A 14,746-nucleotide genomic window follows, 5' to 3' on the forward strand; every position below is an offset into this window, starting at 1 on the left:
AACTTTTTGTCATGGTGACTCTTATTCATTTCATTTGCCTTTCTTCATTATCTATTGATAACTTTTACCCTTCATATATAAAGACAATCATTGTTTCCTCGCTTGGTTCTTGCCTTTTCTCCTCTGCTAGTATTTTTATCATTAATTTTAGCTCCATTCCAACAACTTTATTGTGTTCTTCCTCTCTAGTCACAAACTTCGATTTCTTCTCTCTTACCATATTAATCAAATCCTTACTGCCTGCTCTAAACACCTTCTTTACGATTCAAAAAATACAGTGGATTTGCTTGGTTAACAAGTTGTTTCAACAACATGCTGTTTTGCTCCTTTATCATTCTCACTGGCATTCTTTCATAATGCAAATCTTCCTCTCCTTTACCAATACTTTGATTTATACTGGAATCCCTCCAGTGATACTGAATATAGAACAATACAGGCCCTTCGGCTCTTGATGTTGCACTGCAGCATAAGCCTCATGGCTCTTAAACTCAATCCCCCTGCTAATGAAAGCCAAATATCACACACTTTACCATATGCCTTCTCAACAACTCTATCAACTTGGGTGGCAACTTTGAGGGATCCATGGACATGGACCCCAAGATTACTCTGTTTCTTCACAATGCCAAGAATCCTGTCTTTAACCCTGTCATGAAACACTTCACACTTTTCCAGGTTGAACTCCATCTGCCACTTATCAGCCCAGTTCTACATCCTATCAATGTCCCATTGCAACCTATAACAGCCCTCCACACTATCCACAACTCCAACCTTTGTGCCATCAACAAACTTGCTAGCCCACTTTTCACTTCCTCATCCAAGTCATTTATAAAAATCACAAAGAGGAGGGGTCCCAGAACAGATCCCTGTGGAACACCACTGATCACCGAGTTCCAAATTGAATACTTTCCATCAACTATAACCCACTGTCTTCTATGGCCAGCCAATTCTGTTCTGGATATGTTCTGAAAGTCTTGATTTTAAAATCTCAAATGTCTCAGCCCTTAAACCCAGACGAAGGCTTCAAACACTTTTTTTTCTCAATGGCATTGACCAGGTCTTATATTTTTACTTTCTCCTTTTCCAAAGGTTTTTCCATCTGTTACTTCAGCATTCATGATGGCAAAGGAAGTGATTCAGATCTGACTATAGAATCTGTCATTTCTACACTTCTATGTTCTGTCTCTTACAACACTGGATGAAATCTTGTGCTATATGCCGTGATTCATAAGATCATAGAATCCTAGAATTCTATGGAACTAAAAAGGGCCTTTCGGCCCATCAAATCTGCACTAGTCAAAGTCAAGCACCTATCTATCCTTGTCTCATTTTCCAGCATTTGGCCCATAGCCTTGGCATTGCAAGTGCACATCTAAATACCTGTTAAATGTTATGAGGGTTTCCGTCTCTCCCATCCTTACAGATAGTGAGTTTCAGATTCCAATCACCCCCCAGTGAAAAAAAAACTTTCCTCACATCCCCTCTCAGTCTGCTGCCCCTTACTTTAAAATTACTATGATTCCTACACAAAGGGAAGTGTTCCTTCCTTCCTTCCTATCCTATTCATGCCTCTAATTTTATACATTTCAATCATGTCCCTCTCAGTCTTCTCTGCACCAAGGAAACCAAGCCAAGTATATCCAATCTCTCTTCATAGCTAAAACTCTACAGACTAGGCAATATCCTGGTAAATCTCCTCTGCATTCTTTCAGGTGCAGTCATATCCATCCTGTAATGTGGATTCCAGAAGTGCACACAATTCTCTTGCTGCGGTCTAACCAACATTTTATACAGTTCCAGCATAATCCCCCCGCTCTAAACTCTATGCCTCAGCTAGTAATCCATTTGCCTTCTCAGAAACATTATCCATCTGTTCTGATACCTGAAGGGACCAGTGCACGTGCATACCAAGGTAGTTGGTAATTCTGATCCTTGGTGCTTTCCACGGTCTTACTGTTCATCAAGTATTCCTTTGTCAGTCTGGCTTGCCCAATTGCATCACCTTACACTCAAGTGCATTAAATTCCATTTGCCACTGATCAGCCCATCTGACCAACCCGCCTACATCCTCCTGTAATCTAAGACTGCGCACTTCACTATTTTCCATCACCTCAATTTTTGTCTCATCTACAAACTTACTGATCCACCCTCCAACACTTAAGCCTAAATCATTTGTATACACAAGCACAAGGGCCCAACCTGATCCTTACAGAACTCCACTCGACACAAGTTTCCAATCGCAAAAACACTCTGCAGCCACCACTCTCTACTTTCTGCCACGCAGCCAATTCTGTATGCAATTTGCCAAACTTCCTTGGACCAATTGAACTCTTACCTTCACTAGCAGCGTTCCATTTAGAACTTTATGTTATGTACTAGGCCAGACCCCTTCAAAGCATTTTGAAAGTAGCTCAGACCCGAACTTTGCTACTGGTTTTACGTAGGTGTGATGGATATTCCAGGAGTGATGCAGGTAGCCCAACCACTCATTTTAACAAAACAGAATTTATTTGCAAGATTATTAAATTAAACAGAAACAAAAGAGAACAGAATATAGAATAACTTAACCTATCTGAAAACCCAACAGATTATCCCAACTTAATGATGCTGTTCCAAATACTTGCTACAATCCCCATAAACACACCTTGGCACGAAAGGAAAATTCAAATACACGGTCTTACAGGAGACAGAAAGATGGCAGAGGGATTCAGCATGGAACACCTTCTTCCATGTAGCAGTTTCTTAGACCAGCATCTTCAAACTGACTGCCTGCTTTCAGTGAAGAGCCAGTCTGCTAAAACCTGAACCAAACCAGAGAAACACTGAGCTGGAAGAACTCCCCTTTAACTGTACAAGTTTTTTTTTAAAACTTGAAAGCGTTTTGCCTGAGGCAGTGTGTGGTAGCTATAATCAAACTAGCCCTAAAGCTCTTCAAGCCTAGACTTTTCGGAATCACAACTTTTACGACCTCTCTGAAAAAAAAGCCAAGGATGCATTACCTTGTTAAAGCTGCAGCATCATCACACTTATGATTAGATTAGATTATTTACAGTGTGGAAACAGGCCCTTTGGCCCAACAAGTCCACACCGACCCACCAAAGCGCAATCCACCCAGACCCATTCCCCTACATTTACCCCTTCACCTAACACTACGTGCAATTTCGCAAGGAAACCGGAGGACCCGGAGGAAACCCACACAGACACGGGGAGAATGCGCAAACTCCACACAGTCACCTGAGGCGGGAATTGAACCCGGGTCCCTGGTGCTGTGAGGCAGCAGTGCTAAACACTGTGCCACCGTTCCGTCCACAAAAGCTTTTTTGAAGGCCAAATAGACTACATCAAATGCATTACCATCATTGACTTGCTTGGTCACCTCTTCAATATGGTCAATCTAGTTGGTATGACCTTCCCATATCAAAACCATGCTGATTCAGAATTATTTTAAACCACCAACTTGATCAAAACTATTAGAATGAAAAGCTTATTGAAAGAGTTGGTAACTTTGTGACATAACTGTTCCAAGTCTTCCAAGAGGACATACTTACATGGTCATTTATAAAGCAGTTAGTAAATAAAACAAATATTGCATTTTGCAGAAATAAGAGAAAAATGATCAAAAGCATTCAAAAGACTACCTAACCATGGATTTTAATTTGTTCCATAAAGAATGTATAGCATTTTGATGGTTTGAATTATTAACAAAAGGTATTTGCAATTATTTTCAAGTACGTAAAGCAGTTGGCAAATTATTTTTAATGAATCAAATCAGTCTATTATGCCAATATTTTGCAGCATACTTTAAGAATTGTATTTCTATTCCTGAAAAGGTACTTACTTCTTCTAAATGAATGTTGTCCAAGTCATATGGGCTACGTACTGATTCTACTAACCAACTCTCTGGTGTAATCATGTTCAGAGTAAACAAGGGTACTTCTGGCATTTCGAGAAATTTGGCTATGGGTCCTGCTGACAAATTGTTATCAGCTGTGAAGACCAATCTCGGCTCGAGCACATAACGGTAAAAGCTGTAGAAAGGATATAATAAGACTAAATATCTGTTCACTGTACATGGTCAAAAACTATCCACACTTCTTACTCAAATAAAATTGGCATTATTTAAAAAATAAAATTCCAGTAAGGACCATTTATTCAAATCTTTACATTCAGCTGCCAGAATTCACCCACTCTTACTTTGTGGTTGATAATGACATCTATTCCCTCCTATCCGGCCACAAAATCCAGATCATGAACACCTTTCAGTAACTAAGTAAGTAAAGCTTACAATGATCAATGTTTAGTATATTTGCATTTCCTAAAAGCATCTTTTATGATGCCAGGTGTGGTTTCGGCAAAGCCCTGCATAATTGCAACAAGTCTTCTTTAACCCTGTACTCCAGTCCCTTGTAATAAAGGATAACATCATTTGCCTTCCTAGTTACTTGCCATTTGTGTTCCTATTTTTGTGGTGCACATCAAATTCCTCTGACCATCAACATTTATAAGTTTCACATCTTTTAAAAAAATATTTTGTCTTTCTCTGTGCTGTCCCTGTGTCCTTCTCACATCTTACACTTCCACCTAGATTTGTCTCATCAGCTAGCCTAGATACATTACTATCTGGCTCTTTATTTAGGTTATTGACATAGATTGTAAATAGCTGAAGTCCCAACATTGATCTTTTTGCACTTCATTAGTCACTGCCTTTCAACTTGAAAATGCTCCAGGATTTTCCAGAATCTGGAGGGCTACAGAATATCATGGCTGGTGCATATGTTTTTTTAAATCTCTCTTTTAGACCTCTGGAATGTTAGCCACCTTGGTCCATTGCCTTTTATCTAAATGTGACACTGGTGGACTCCTAAGTTGGCTGCCAAGAGGCAGGTGACAGCTTTTAACTATTTCTGATTTGAAACATGTTTCTTATACTTTGAAGATTGTCACAAAAATATTTGATTAATGTTTCTGCCATCAGGTGGCACAGTGGTTCACACTGATGCCTCAGGGCCACAGACCCAGGTTTGATTCCAGCCTTGGACTCTATGTGGAGTCGACACATTCTCCCCATGTCTGTGTGGGTTTCCTCCGGCTGCTCCAGCCTCCACCCCACCCTCCAAAGTCCAAGGATGTGCAGGTTACATGAATTGGCCAACCTAAATTGCCCATAGTATCCCAGGATGTGCAAGCTAAGTGAAGTAGCCATGAGAAATGCAAGGTTACAGGGAGAGGGTAGGTGGGTGGGTTTGAGTGGGATGTTCTTTGGAATGGCAGTGTGGACTCAATGAGCCAAATGACCTACTTCTGTACTGTAGGGATTCTATTCAATTCTCATTCTTCATGAAACTTTCTCCTGTCTCTGCTTCTAAGGTACAATGTTTACTTTTGTTGCTCTTTTCCTTTATATATATGCAAAAGCTGCTTTCATGTTCTTATATTGCCAGCCCGTTTACTCCCATGTTCTATTTGTCCCACTTCCAGAAATATTTTGGTGACCTTTGCTAGTTTGTGAAATACTAATTACTGTATTATATTTACATTTACTCTTTGAACTTCATAAACCTCTTTTTTCAATCAAATACCATCCTTAACTCCCCTTAGCAAGTCACAAGTGAATCTCTCACTAAGCTTTTGTTTCTCAATGGAATTTATTTTTGTTGAATATTTTCAGTTGCTCCTTTATAGCCATACCTTTAGATTAAATACCAAGTCAAACTTAGCCAACGTTACCTTATCCTATGAAATTGATGTTACTTCTGATCTTTGCTTATAATTGGAATATATTGTTTTTGACAAAACACGCCTTAATACTTCCCAGTGGATCTTCTCACCATGATATTAACTCCACCCTATTTCACAATACTAGACCTAAAGCTGTTTTAACCCTAGTTAATTTGACAATACATTGCTCCAGGAAAACATCACTAAACTCATTTTCCAGACCACCTTTGTCAACTTGATTGGTCCAGTCTATGAGAACGATTAAAGTACTCAACTTAATTAGTATTGCTTTTGTTAAATGTTCCAATAGTTTATTATTCAATTGTCTGTTCAACTCTACAGGAGGTCACTGATTTATGGATATGACTTACAAACACTCTTACATGTGAACACGATCCTATATCGGGTTGTGATTTTAAATATTTTAAACATATGAACATTTCCAATACATACAAACAGCTGCTTTATGCTGTCCTACATTACATTCCAACTTGCATACAAATAGACTTGTGAGTGGACTCAGATGGAACCAGTCGCAACCTGGGGACTGCTTGTATACTAACAGGTGGGGCTGACATCAGTGTTTTCTGACAATTGCAATTCTTAATCTCCTAGAATGGAATGATTTGTTTATTGTTACTTGCATTTTGCAGTGAATAATACAGTGAAATACCATGAAAAGCTTCAACTGTCGCCACAATGCAGACGCTATTTTCAATAGTTTAAGAATAAAAAGTTTAAAAGAATTAAAAGATATAACTGAAGGAGAGTCTATCTTCATTCCACTGCCTCAGTTATGAGTCCTGAGCCAGCTCACCAAGGACAAATGTGACTCCACCTCTCCTTCACTGCCTTGCTGCTGTCTGTCCAAACCCATCAATTTTTTGGATGTAGGTTTGCTCGCTGAGCTGGAAGGTTCATTTCCAGACATTTCATTACCCAACTAGGTAACATCTTCAGTGGGCCTCAGGTGAAGCAATGCTGAAAGTTCCTGCTTTCTATTTATATGTTTGGGTTTCTTTAGGTTGGTGATGTGATTTCCAGTGTTGATGTTATTTCCTATGGTGAAGTCACTTCCTGTTCCTTTTCTCAGGGACGGAAGATGGGGTCTAACTCGATGTGTTTGCTGATAGAGTTCCAGATGGAATGCCATGCTTCTAGGAATTTTTGTGCATGTCTTTGTTTGACTTGTCCTAGGATGGATATGTTGTCCCAGTCGAAGTGGTATACTTCCTCATCCATATGTGAGCATACTAGTGAGAGAGAGTCATGTCTTTTTGTGGCTACAACAAGCAAAACTAATGCCATTTATAAAATACCACGCAAGGACTGTAACAAACACTACATTGGACAAACAGGCAGAAAACTAGCCACAAAAGACATGGTCCCCTCTCTCACTAATATCAGCGAGCAAACCTACATCCAAAACCTCAACCTGAGCTACAAATCTTCTCAAAACCTGCTAAAACCTATAGGCGCAATATGCTAAAACTGGCCCGAAAATGGGAAACGAATGCCATCTGACAGAGTGCCACCTGTGAACAGCTGCACGAATGCCAAAGGAAACAGGTACTACCTAAATGTCTTCAATACAAACCTTCCCTTAACACCCCACTAGCCATAAGAATAGCAGGGCAAAATGGCCACAGAATGCTTAAATGGCCACAGAGAAATGATTAATGATGCCCACAACAGACTCTGTAAATACAACTGGGAAATTTTGCCTCAAAAATCTTTACTCAGTCATGCAACAGACCATGAATGGACAGACACAGTAGAACAAGCCATAGATATTAGACAGCGACAAACACAGAAAATGAAAAAAACTAGACCTGCAGAAAAAAACTAGACAAACTTACACAAAGTAACAACAACAACAACACAGAAGCATGGATAAAAAACTTATCTGACCGACCCTTAATAGACACTGAAAAAGCCGTCTTAGTAAGAGGATTAAATTATAACTGCCAGGATGTGAACAAGAAAGATTTCTTAGCAGCATTAGAAACAACACTAAAAGACTACCAACTCACAGAAGAAACCCAGCAAACCATCAGACAGGTAGTCGCACCAACATTAAGCAGTAAAAAGGAAGGAAACACACAATGCACAAGAATGCTGCATTTTAGGAAAGCAAATCTTAGTAGGACTTATACACTTAATGGTAAGGTCTTAAGGAGTGTTGCTGAACAAAGAGACCTTGGAGTGCAGATTCATAGCTCCTTGAAAGTGGAGTCGCAGGTAGATAGGATAGTGAAGAAGGTGTTTGTCTGTCCTTTATTGGTCAGAGTATTGAGTACAGGAGTTGGGAGGTCATGTTGAGGCTGTACAGGACATTGATTAGGCCACTGTTGGAATATTGCGTGCAATTCTGGTCTCCTTCCTATCGGAAAGATGTTGTGAAACTTGAAAGGGTTCAGAAAAGATTTATAAGGATGTTGCCAGGGTTGGAGGATCTGAGCTACAGGGAGAAGGTGAACAGGCTGGGGCTGTTTTCTCTGAGCGTTGGAGGTTTGAGTGGTGACGTTATAGAGGTTTACAAAATTATGAGGGGCATGGATAGGATAAATAGACAAAATCTTTTCCCTGGGGTCAGGGAGTCCAGAACTCGAGGGCATAGGTTTAGGGTGAGAGAGAAAAGGTATAAAAGAGACATAAGGGGAAACTTTTTCATGCAGAGGGTGGTACGTATATGGAATAAGCTGCCAGAGGATGTGGTGGAGGCTGGTACAATTTCAACATTTAAGAGGCATTTGGCTGAATGTATGAATTGGAAGGATTTGGAGGGATATGGGTGGGGTGCTGGCAGGTGGGACTAGATTGGGTTGGGATGTCTGGTCGGCATGGACGGGTTGGACCGAAGGGTCTGTTTCCATGATGTACATCTCGATGACTCTATGACTCTAAAGGAAAGCACTGGAAAGACTGAAAAAAGATAAAAAACATTGTTATCCTACCTGCAGATAAAGGACGCTTGACAGTCATTCTAAATCGAAGAGAGACTACATTGAAAAAGCAAACACACTACTTACAGATACCAACACTTACCAACAAGTGGCGATAGACCTGACCACACAACTAGAGAACTGAATCACAGCCCTACTCAAAATACTTCAGAAATCTGGAGAAATAAATAAGACTGATTTCCAAAAAATGAAATCAGACGGATCCAACACACCATGCTTCTACGGATTACCCAAAATTCACAAACCAGGAGCCCCCCTCAGACCCATAGTCTCGCTACCTGGAACACCAATTTACAGATTGGCTAAGGAGCTACACCAAAGACTTAGTAGAAGACTCACGCCACTTCACCCAAGAATTCCTGAAGACCATCAAAGACACTAAGATAGAAGAGGATGAAATAATAGTCTCCTTTGATGTAACAGCCCTGTTTACTTCAATCAACATTAACCTGGCCAAGGAAACACTGACTACACTATTAGAAGACCCAAAGACACATGCACCAAACACTAATAACTTCATCAACAAGGAGAATATCCCCAAGCTAGTAGACCTAAGCCTTACCAGCCACTTCACCTTCAATAACAAAACCTAGTGACAAACCAACGGAACACCCATGGGATCTCTGATATCAGAGTTCTTAGCAGAGGCAGTAATGTAGAGACTTGAGCAAACAGCTCTGCCAACCATCCAACCCAAACTCTGGATCCGCTACATGGATGAAACCTTTGTCATCACTAAATGAAACAAGTTAGAGGAAACCTTCAAGACCATCAATAATCCCCTTACTGGCATAAAATTCACTAAAGAGGAGGAAAACAACAACAAACTGCCATTCCTGGATGTCACAGTAGAGTGAACAGCCAATGGGAAACTGCAAACCAGTGTCCACAGAAAAAGAACACATACAGACCAAATATTGAACTACAGAAGCAATCATCCCAACACCCACAAACGAAGCTGCATCAGAACATTATTTCAACGAGCCAACACACACTGCAACATTGAGGAGCTACGCAGAGCAGAGGAAAATTACCTATACCGTCTATTCAAAAAGAATAGGTACCCAATGAACACAGTCTGCCGATTTCTCAGCCACAAACTCAAACAAGCAGACAAAACACATCCAGAAACCCTAGCCACTCTCCCCTACATCAAAGACATCTCAGAAATTACTGCTAGACTACTCAGACCCCTTGGCATCATGGTAGCCCACAAACCCACCAACACACTAAGACAGCAGCTAGTGAACTTGAAAGACCCTATACAGATAACAAGCAAAGCTAATGTCATTTACAAAATACCGTGCAAGGATTGTAACAAACACTACATTGGACAAACAGGTAGAAAACTAGCCACAAGGATACATGAACACCAACTAGCCACAAAAAGACATGACCTCCTCTCTCACTAGTATCCTCATGTATGGATGAGGAAGCACACCACTTCGACTGGGACACCACATCGATTCTAGGTCAAGCCAAACAAAGACACACACGAGAATTCCTAGAAGCATGGCATTCCAACCGGAACTCTATCAACAAACACATCACGTTAGACCCCATCTACCACCCCCTGAGAAAAGGAACAGGAAGTGACTTCACCACAGGAAAAACACCACCCAGGAAATGACATCACCAACTCAAAGAAACCCAAAAATATAAATAGGAAGCAGGAATTTTCAGCATTGCTTCGCCTGAGGCCCACTGAAGATGTTACCTAGTAGGGTAGCGAAATGTCTGGAATTGAACCTTCCAGCTCAGCGAGCAAACCTACATCCAAAACCTCAAAACTCACTGAGATCCATCAATATAGGAGTTGTTATTCTTTAGGCCCCATTGCTACACTGCTGGGCTGACCTTGCCAAAGCTGCTACCAATACTGTGTTACGTGCAGAACCCACACTTGTACCGCAACCTGAAGTCCCTGATTCGGCTGCTACTACTGCCTCACCAATAACCAGGAATTCCCACTCCAGGTCTGTTGTGGCTGCAACCAGCTGTCCCTGGCTCTGCTGCCCTCTCAATGACAGCAGGATCCCTTCTTCTGGACTTACAGTGACCACGGATACTTGGTTCCACTGCCAGGCTAGGTCACTGCCACCACCTTGCCAGAAATGCCACTCCAGCTACTCTTCCCCAAGATGCTGCCTTGTCAGTGCTACCATCTGAAAGGTCTGCTCCCCCGGCTCAAAGAACCCACACACAATCCTGCTGCTCCACTGCCATCTTGTTTTCTAAGAACCATTTCTGTTTAATAGCAACTAGATCAATTCATTCACCTCTATTTGTGCCAGTAGTTCATATCTTACACTGGATGATTTGCACATTCAAAAGAACTGACTTCAATTTAATTTAATTTTATTACTATTTCTTATGTGTGATAATAATCAGTTCCTTATGTCGCTGATAGAATGAAACATCATGGCACAGTAATGAAAACAAGACACTTGGGTGTCCCCATCTATTGTCACTCTCCTCTGCCGACAAGAACTGGTTCTCTTTCACCAATTTCTCCTTTAACCGGTCTCATTTCCTCCGAATAAGAGGTTTGTATGGTTATCTGCATGGGTCCTAGTTATGCTTGTCTCATTGTGGGATAAGGTGAAAAGTCCTTGTTCCAGTCCTAAATGGGCTTCTCTCATAACTCTTTCTAAAGTACATTTCTGATTTCATCAGTGATGCTTTCTGCTCTTGATTGGAATTGGAGAAATTAAATCAACTTTGCTTCAATTTCCACCTTTCACTCACCTGGTCTAAATCTGATTCCTCTATTTCCTCCTTTACTGCCTCCCTTTGGGGATGGACTCGCTATTCTAATTCATAACAAGTCCACCAACTTCCACAGTGACCTTTACGACACTTCCTCACACTTAGCTAAGGGCAGATTCTCCAAGTTTCTCTATCTATGTGTAACTGTTCTGATGATGCTACCTTTAATATTTCAATTCTGAATATGTCTTCCTTTTCTATTAACCAACTATTCTCTCCACTATAGTGGACAGGGCCTTCAATTGTGCCTGAACATTTCCTGCACTTCTGCCCTCACCCCTTTTCTTTTCTCCCAGTACTACAATACGGTTCTCCTTGTTTTCACTTTCCATGCCACCAACCTTCATAATCAATGAACTTTTGTTTTTCATTTTCTTCACCTCTAGTGTGACATCACCACCAAACACATCTTTCCCTCCCCGGTCAGCATTCCATAGGGACTGTTCCCCATGTATGATACTAGTCCATTCCTCTAATACCCCAAAACCTCATTTCCTTCCTGCAGCGTCTTCCATTACCAACACAAGATTCCAGATAAAGCAATAATTTATCTGGACTTCTTTCAATAATTTACCTGGTCTGCTGTGTGCGCTGCTCAGAATGCTGTCTCCGCAACATTGGAGAGACCAAACCTAGATGGGGTGACCACTTTATGCAACATATCCCTATTTTCGTCAACATGACCTTGACCTCGACCTCCCAGTCACTTGCCATTTCAGGACACCATCTTGCTCCCATGTTTCTGTCCTAGAACTGCTGCAGTGCTCCAATAAAGTGCAATGCAATCTGTAAGAACATAACCGCATCTTTCAAATAGTCATTGGGTTCAATACCATCACGGAATCCCCATTACCAACATCTCACAAGTTATCATTGACAAGAAACTGAATGGACTAGCCTGATAAACAATGTCGTTACAAGAGCAGATCACAGACTCCCAATCCTGCAGCAAGTAATGCACTGCCTGACTCCCCAAAACCTGGTAAAAACAATGACTGCAGATGCTGAAAACCAAAACCTGTCCAAGGCACAAGTCAGGAGTGTGATAGAATACTTCCAACTTGCCTAGATTTTTCCATTTCCACCAACACTCAAAAAGCTTGACAAAACATTCAAGACAAAACAGCCGTTTGATTGTTTGTGTATGTGGTGCCATTCATTTCCTCCACCACTGACACTCAATAGCAGGAGTCTGTACCATCTACAAGATGCACTGCAGAAATTAATAAATGCTCCTTATAGAGTACCTTTCAAATCAATGACCACAGCCATCAAGAAGGACAAGGACAGTAGGTGCATGTAAAAACCATCTACTGTAATTTTCTCTTCAAGCCACTCACCATCCTGTCTTGGAAATATATCTCCATTCCTCCACTGCCACTGACTTAGAATCCTAGAACTCCCTCCCTAACAGTATTGTGGGTCTTCCTACAACTCACAGACTGCAGTCGTTGGCAATATCACATCCAGTGAATTAATAGAGAAGAGAGAAAGGAAGGAGATGAATTTTAGAACAGTGTTCAGGAGAATTTCATTGATAAATACGTTCTTAGTCCAACTAAGAGGTACTGCTGGATCTGGTGCTGGGTAATGAGAGGGTCCTGTGGACCAATGATCCGTTGGGGAGCATTATGTAAGGGTGGACATCACATTTAGATTCAAATCAGTAATGCAGAAAAGCATGGCCAATAAACTATATGCCTATTTCATGGTTTATTTCTGGGTAAAATAGAACCAGAGACTGACTGAAAAAACTAATGGAACAATGTGTGAACTCCTAATTAAAGATGGCCAGTGTGGATTTGTAAAAAACAGGTCATGGTTAACTAATACCAGTTTTTTCAAAAAGATTTTTCATGTGATTAGGGGATCTCTGGCAACATTTATTGTCCATTCCCTAATTAACCAGAGGGTAGATTCGGACCATCCAAATTGTTGTGGTTTTGGAGTCACATATATGCCAGATCAGGTAAGAATGGCGTTTTTTCTTTCCTAAATGATATTAATAAACCAGATGGGTGGGAAATATTGTAGAGAAAGCATGGGAACAGGTAATAGTCATTTAATGGCACTGTTGTAAAACAGTATACAGCAACACAGGATCTAAAGTTGCATGTGCATAGGTCTTTGCTTAACCTCTCTTTCAGTGTGTTCTTCAAAGTACTGTTTATGGGATTGTGGATTTCATAAATAATATAAAAGGAATGTAGTCATGCTGAATTTCTATAAACCCCCGGTTAATTAGGGCATTAATCCAGTTCTGCTCAATACATTTTAGGAAGGATGTGAGGGACATGGAGAGGGTGCAGAGGAGATTTACCAGAATGGTTCCAGGGATAAGGGATTGCAAGGACAGCTTGGAAAAGCTGGAATTGTCCTCCTTGGCACAAAGAATACTGAGTAGAGATGTGATAACTGTGTAGGATAATGATTAATTTAAATAAGGTAGATAACAAAAAACAATTCACTTTAGTTAACAGAGCAAGGACGGGGAGGCACAAATTCAACAGGAGAATCGACGTTTCGGGCATGAGCCCTTCTTCAGGACTCATGCCCGAAACGCCGATTCTCCTGCTCCTTGGATGCTGCCTGACCTGCTGCGTTTTTCCAGCAACACATTTTCAGCTCTGATCTCCAGCATCTGCAGTCCTCACTTTCTCCAGGCACAAATTCAAGGTTCTTACAACAAATGGAGTGTCAGTGTTAGAAGTATAGATCTTTTTAAAGATCAACCAAGGAATATTTACTCATCAACCTGTTCAGAGAGGGTATTTCTCATCTCTGGAGCAAGTGAGACTTGAACCCAGGCCTTCTGGCTTAGTGGTAGGGAAAAAAACCTACCTGAGCTAACGCACGAACACAGCAGATACCCAATTTACGACTTGCAAAAGTGCCAGTGAACAATTTCAATTGGAATTATTGATAAGCAACCTGTTCATGCATGTTTGACACATATCTGAGGCTGGTGGGGCTTGAACCCAAGATACGGACATGACCACTGCCACAAGATTGCCAAGGGTCAACCAGAAGATATTTGCTGATCAACCTACTTACACCTCTTGAGTAAGTGGGACTTGAAGCTTGGCTCAAAGGGGGATACTACCACTGTGCCACAAGAACCCTCAGGGTCAATCAGAAAGTTTCAGAGTAGATTGAAGTCAGGTGAAGCCCTTTGCACTTTGTATTTAAGTGCTGCACTTACCCTTTCTAACTATATTTTGATTTGGCCCTCTCAACTCTCCCTGCCTCTCCTTCAGCTTTAATGGCTTGCGTTGCCCTTAAAGGCCTTTGTTAAT

General features: G+C 41.0%; 1 protein-coding gene across 2 annotated transcripts in view; it reads right to left on the reverse strand.

Moving 5' to 3' along the window:
* uggt2 (UDP-glucose glycoprotein glucosyltransferase 2) overlaps nt 1-14,746 on the reverse strand; it is a 381,083-nt gene that overhangs the window by 94,488 nt on the left and 271,849 nt on the right. For both annotated transcript variants that reach the window (XM_072577884.1, XM_072577883.1), the window contains exon 28: nt 3,836-4,025. In XM_072577884.1, the coding sequence (XP_072433985.1) occupies nt 3,836-4,025 (190 nt within the window). The remainder of the gene's footprint in view (nt 1-3,835; nt 4,026-14,746) is intronic.

This window comes from Chiloscyllium punctatum, chromosome 9 (assembly GCF_047496795.1).
Source record: "Chiloscyllium punctatum isolate Juve2018m chromosome 9, sChiPun1.3, whole genome shotgun sequence".
NCBI lineage: Eukaryota > Metazoa > Chordata > Chondrichthyes > Orectolobiformes > Hemiscylliidae > Chiloscyllium > Chiloscyllium punctatum.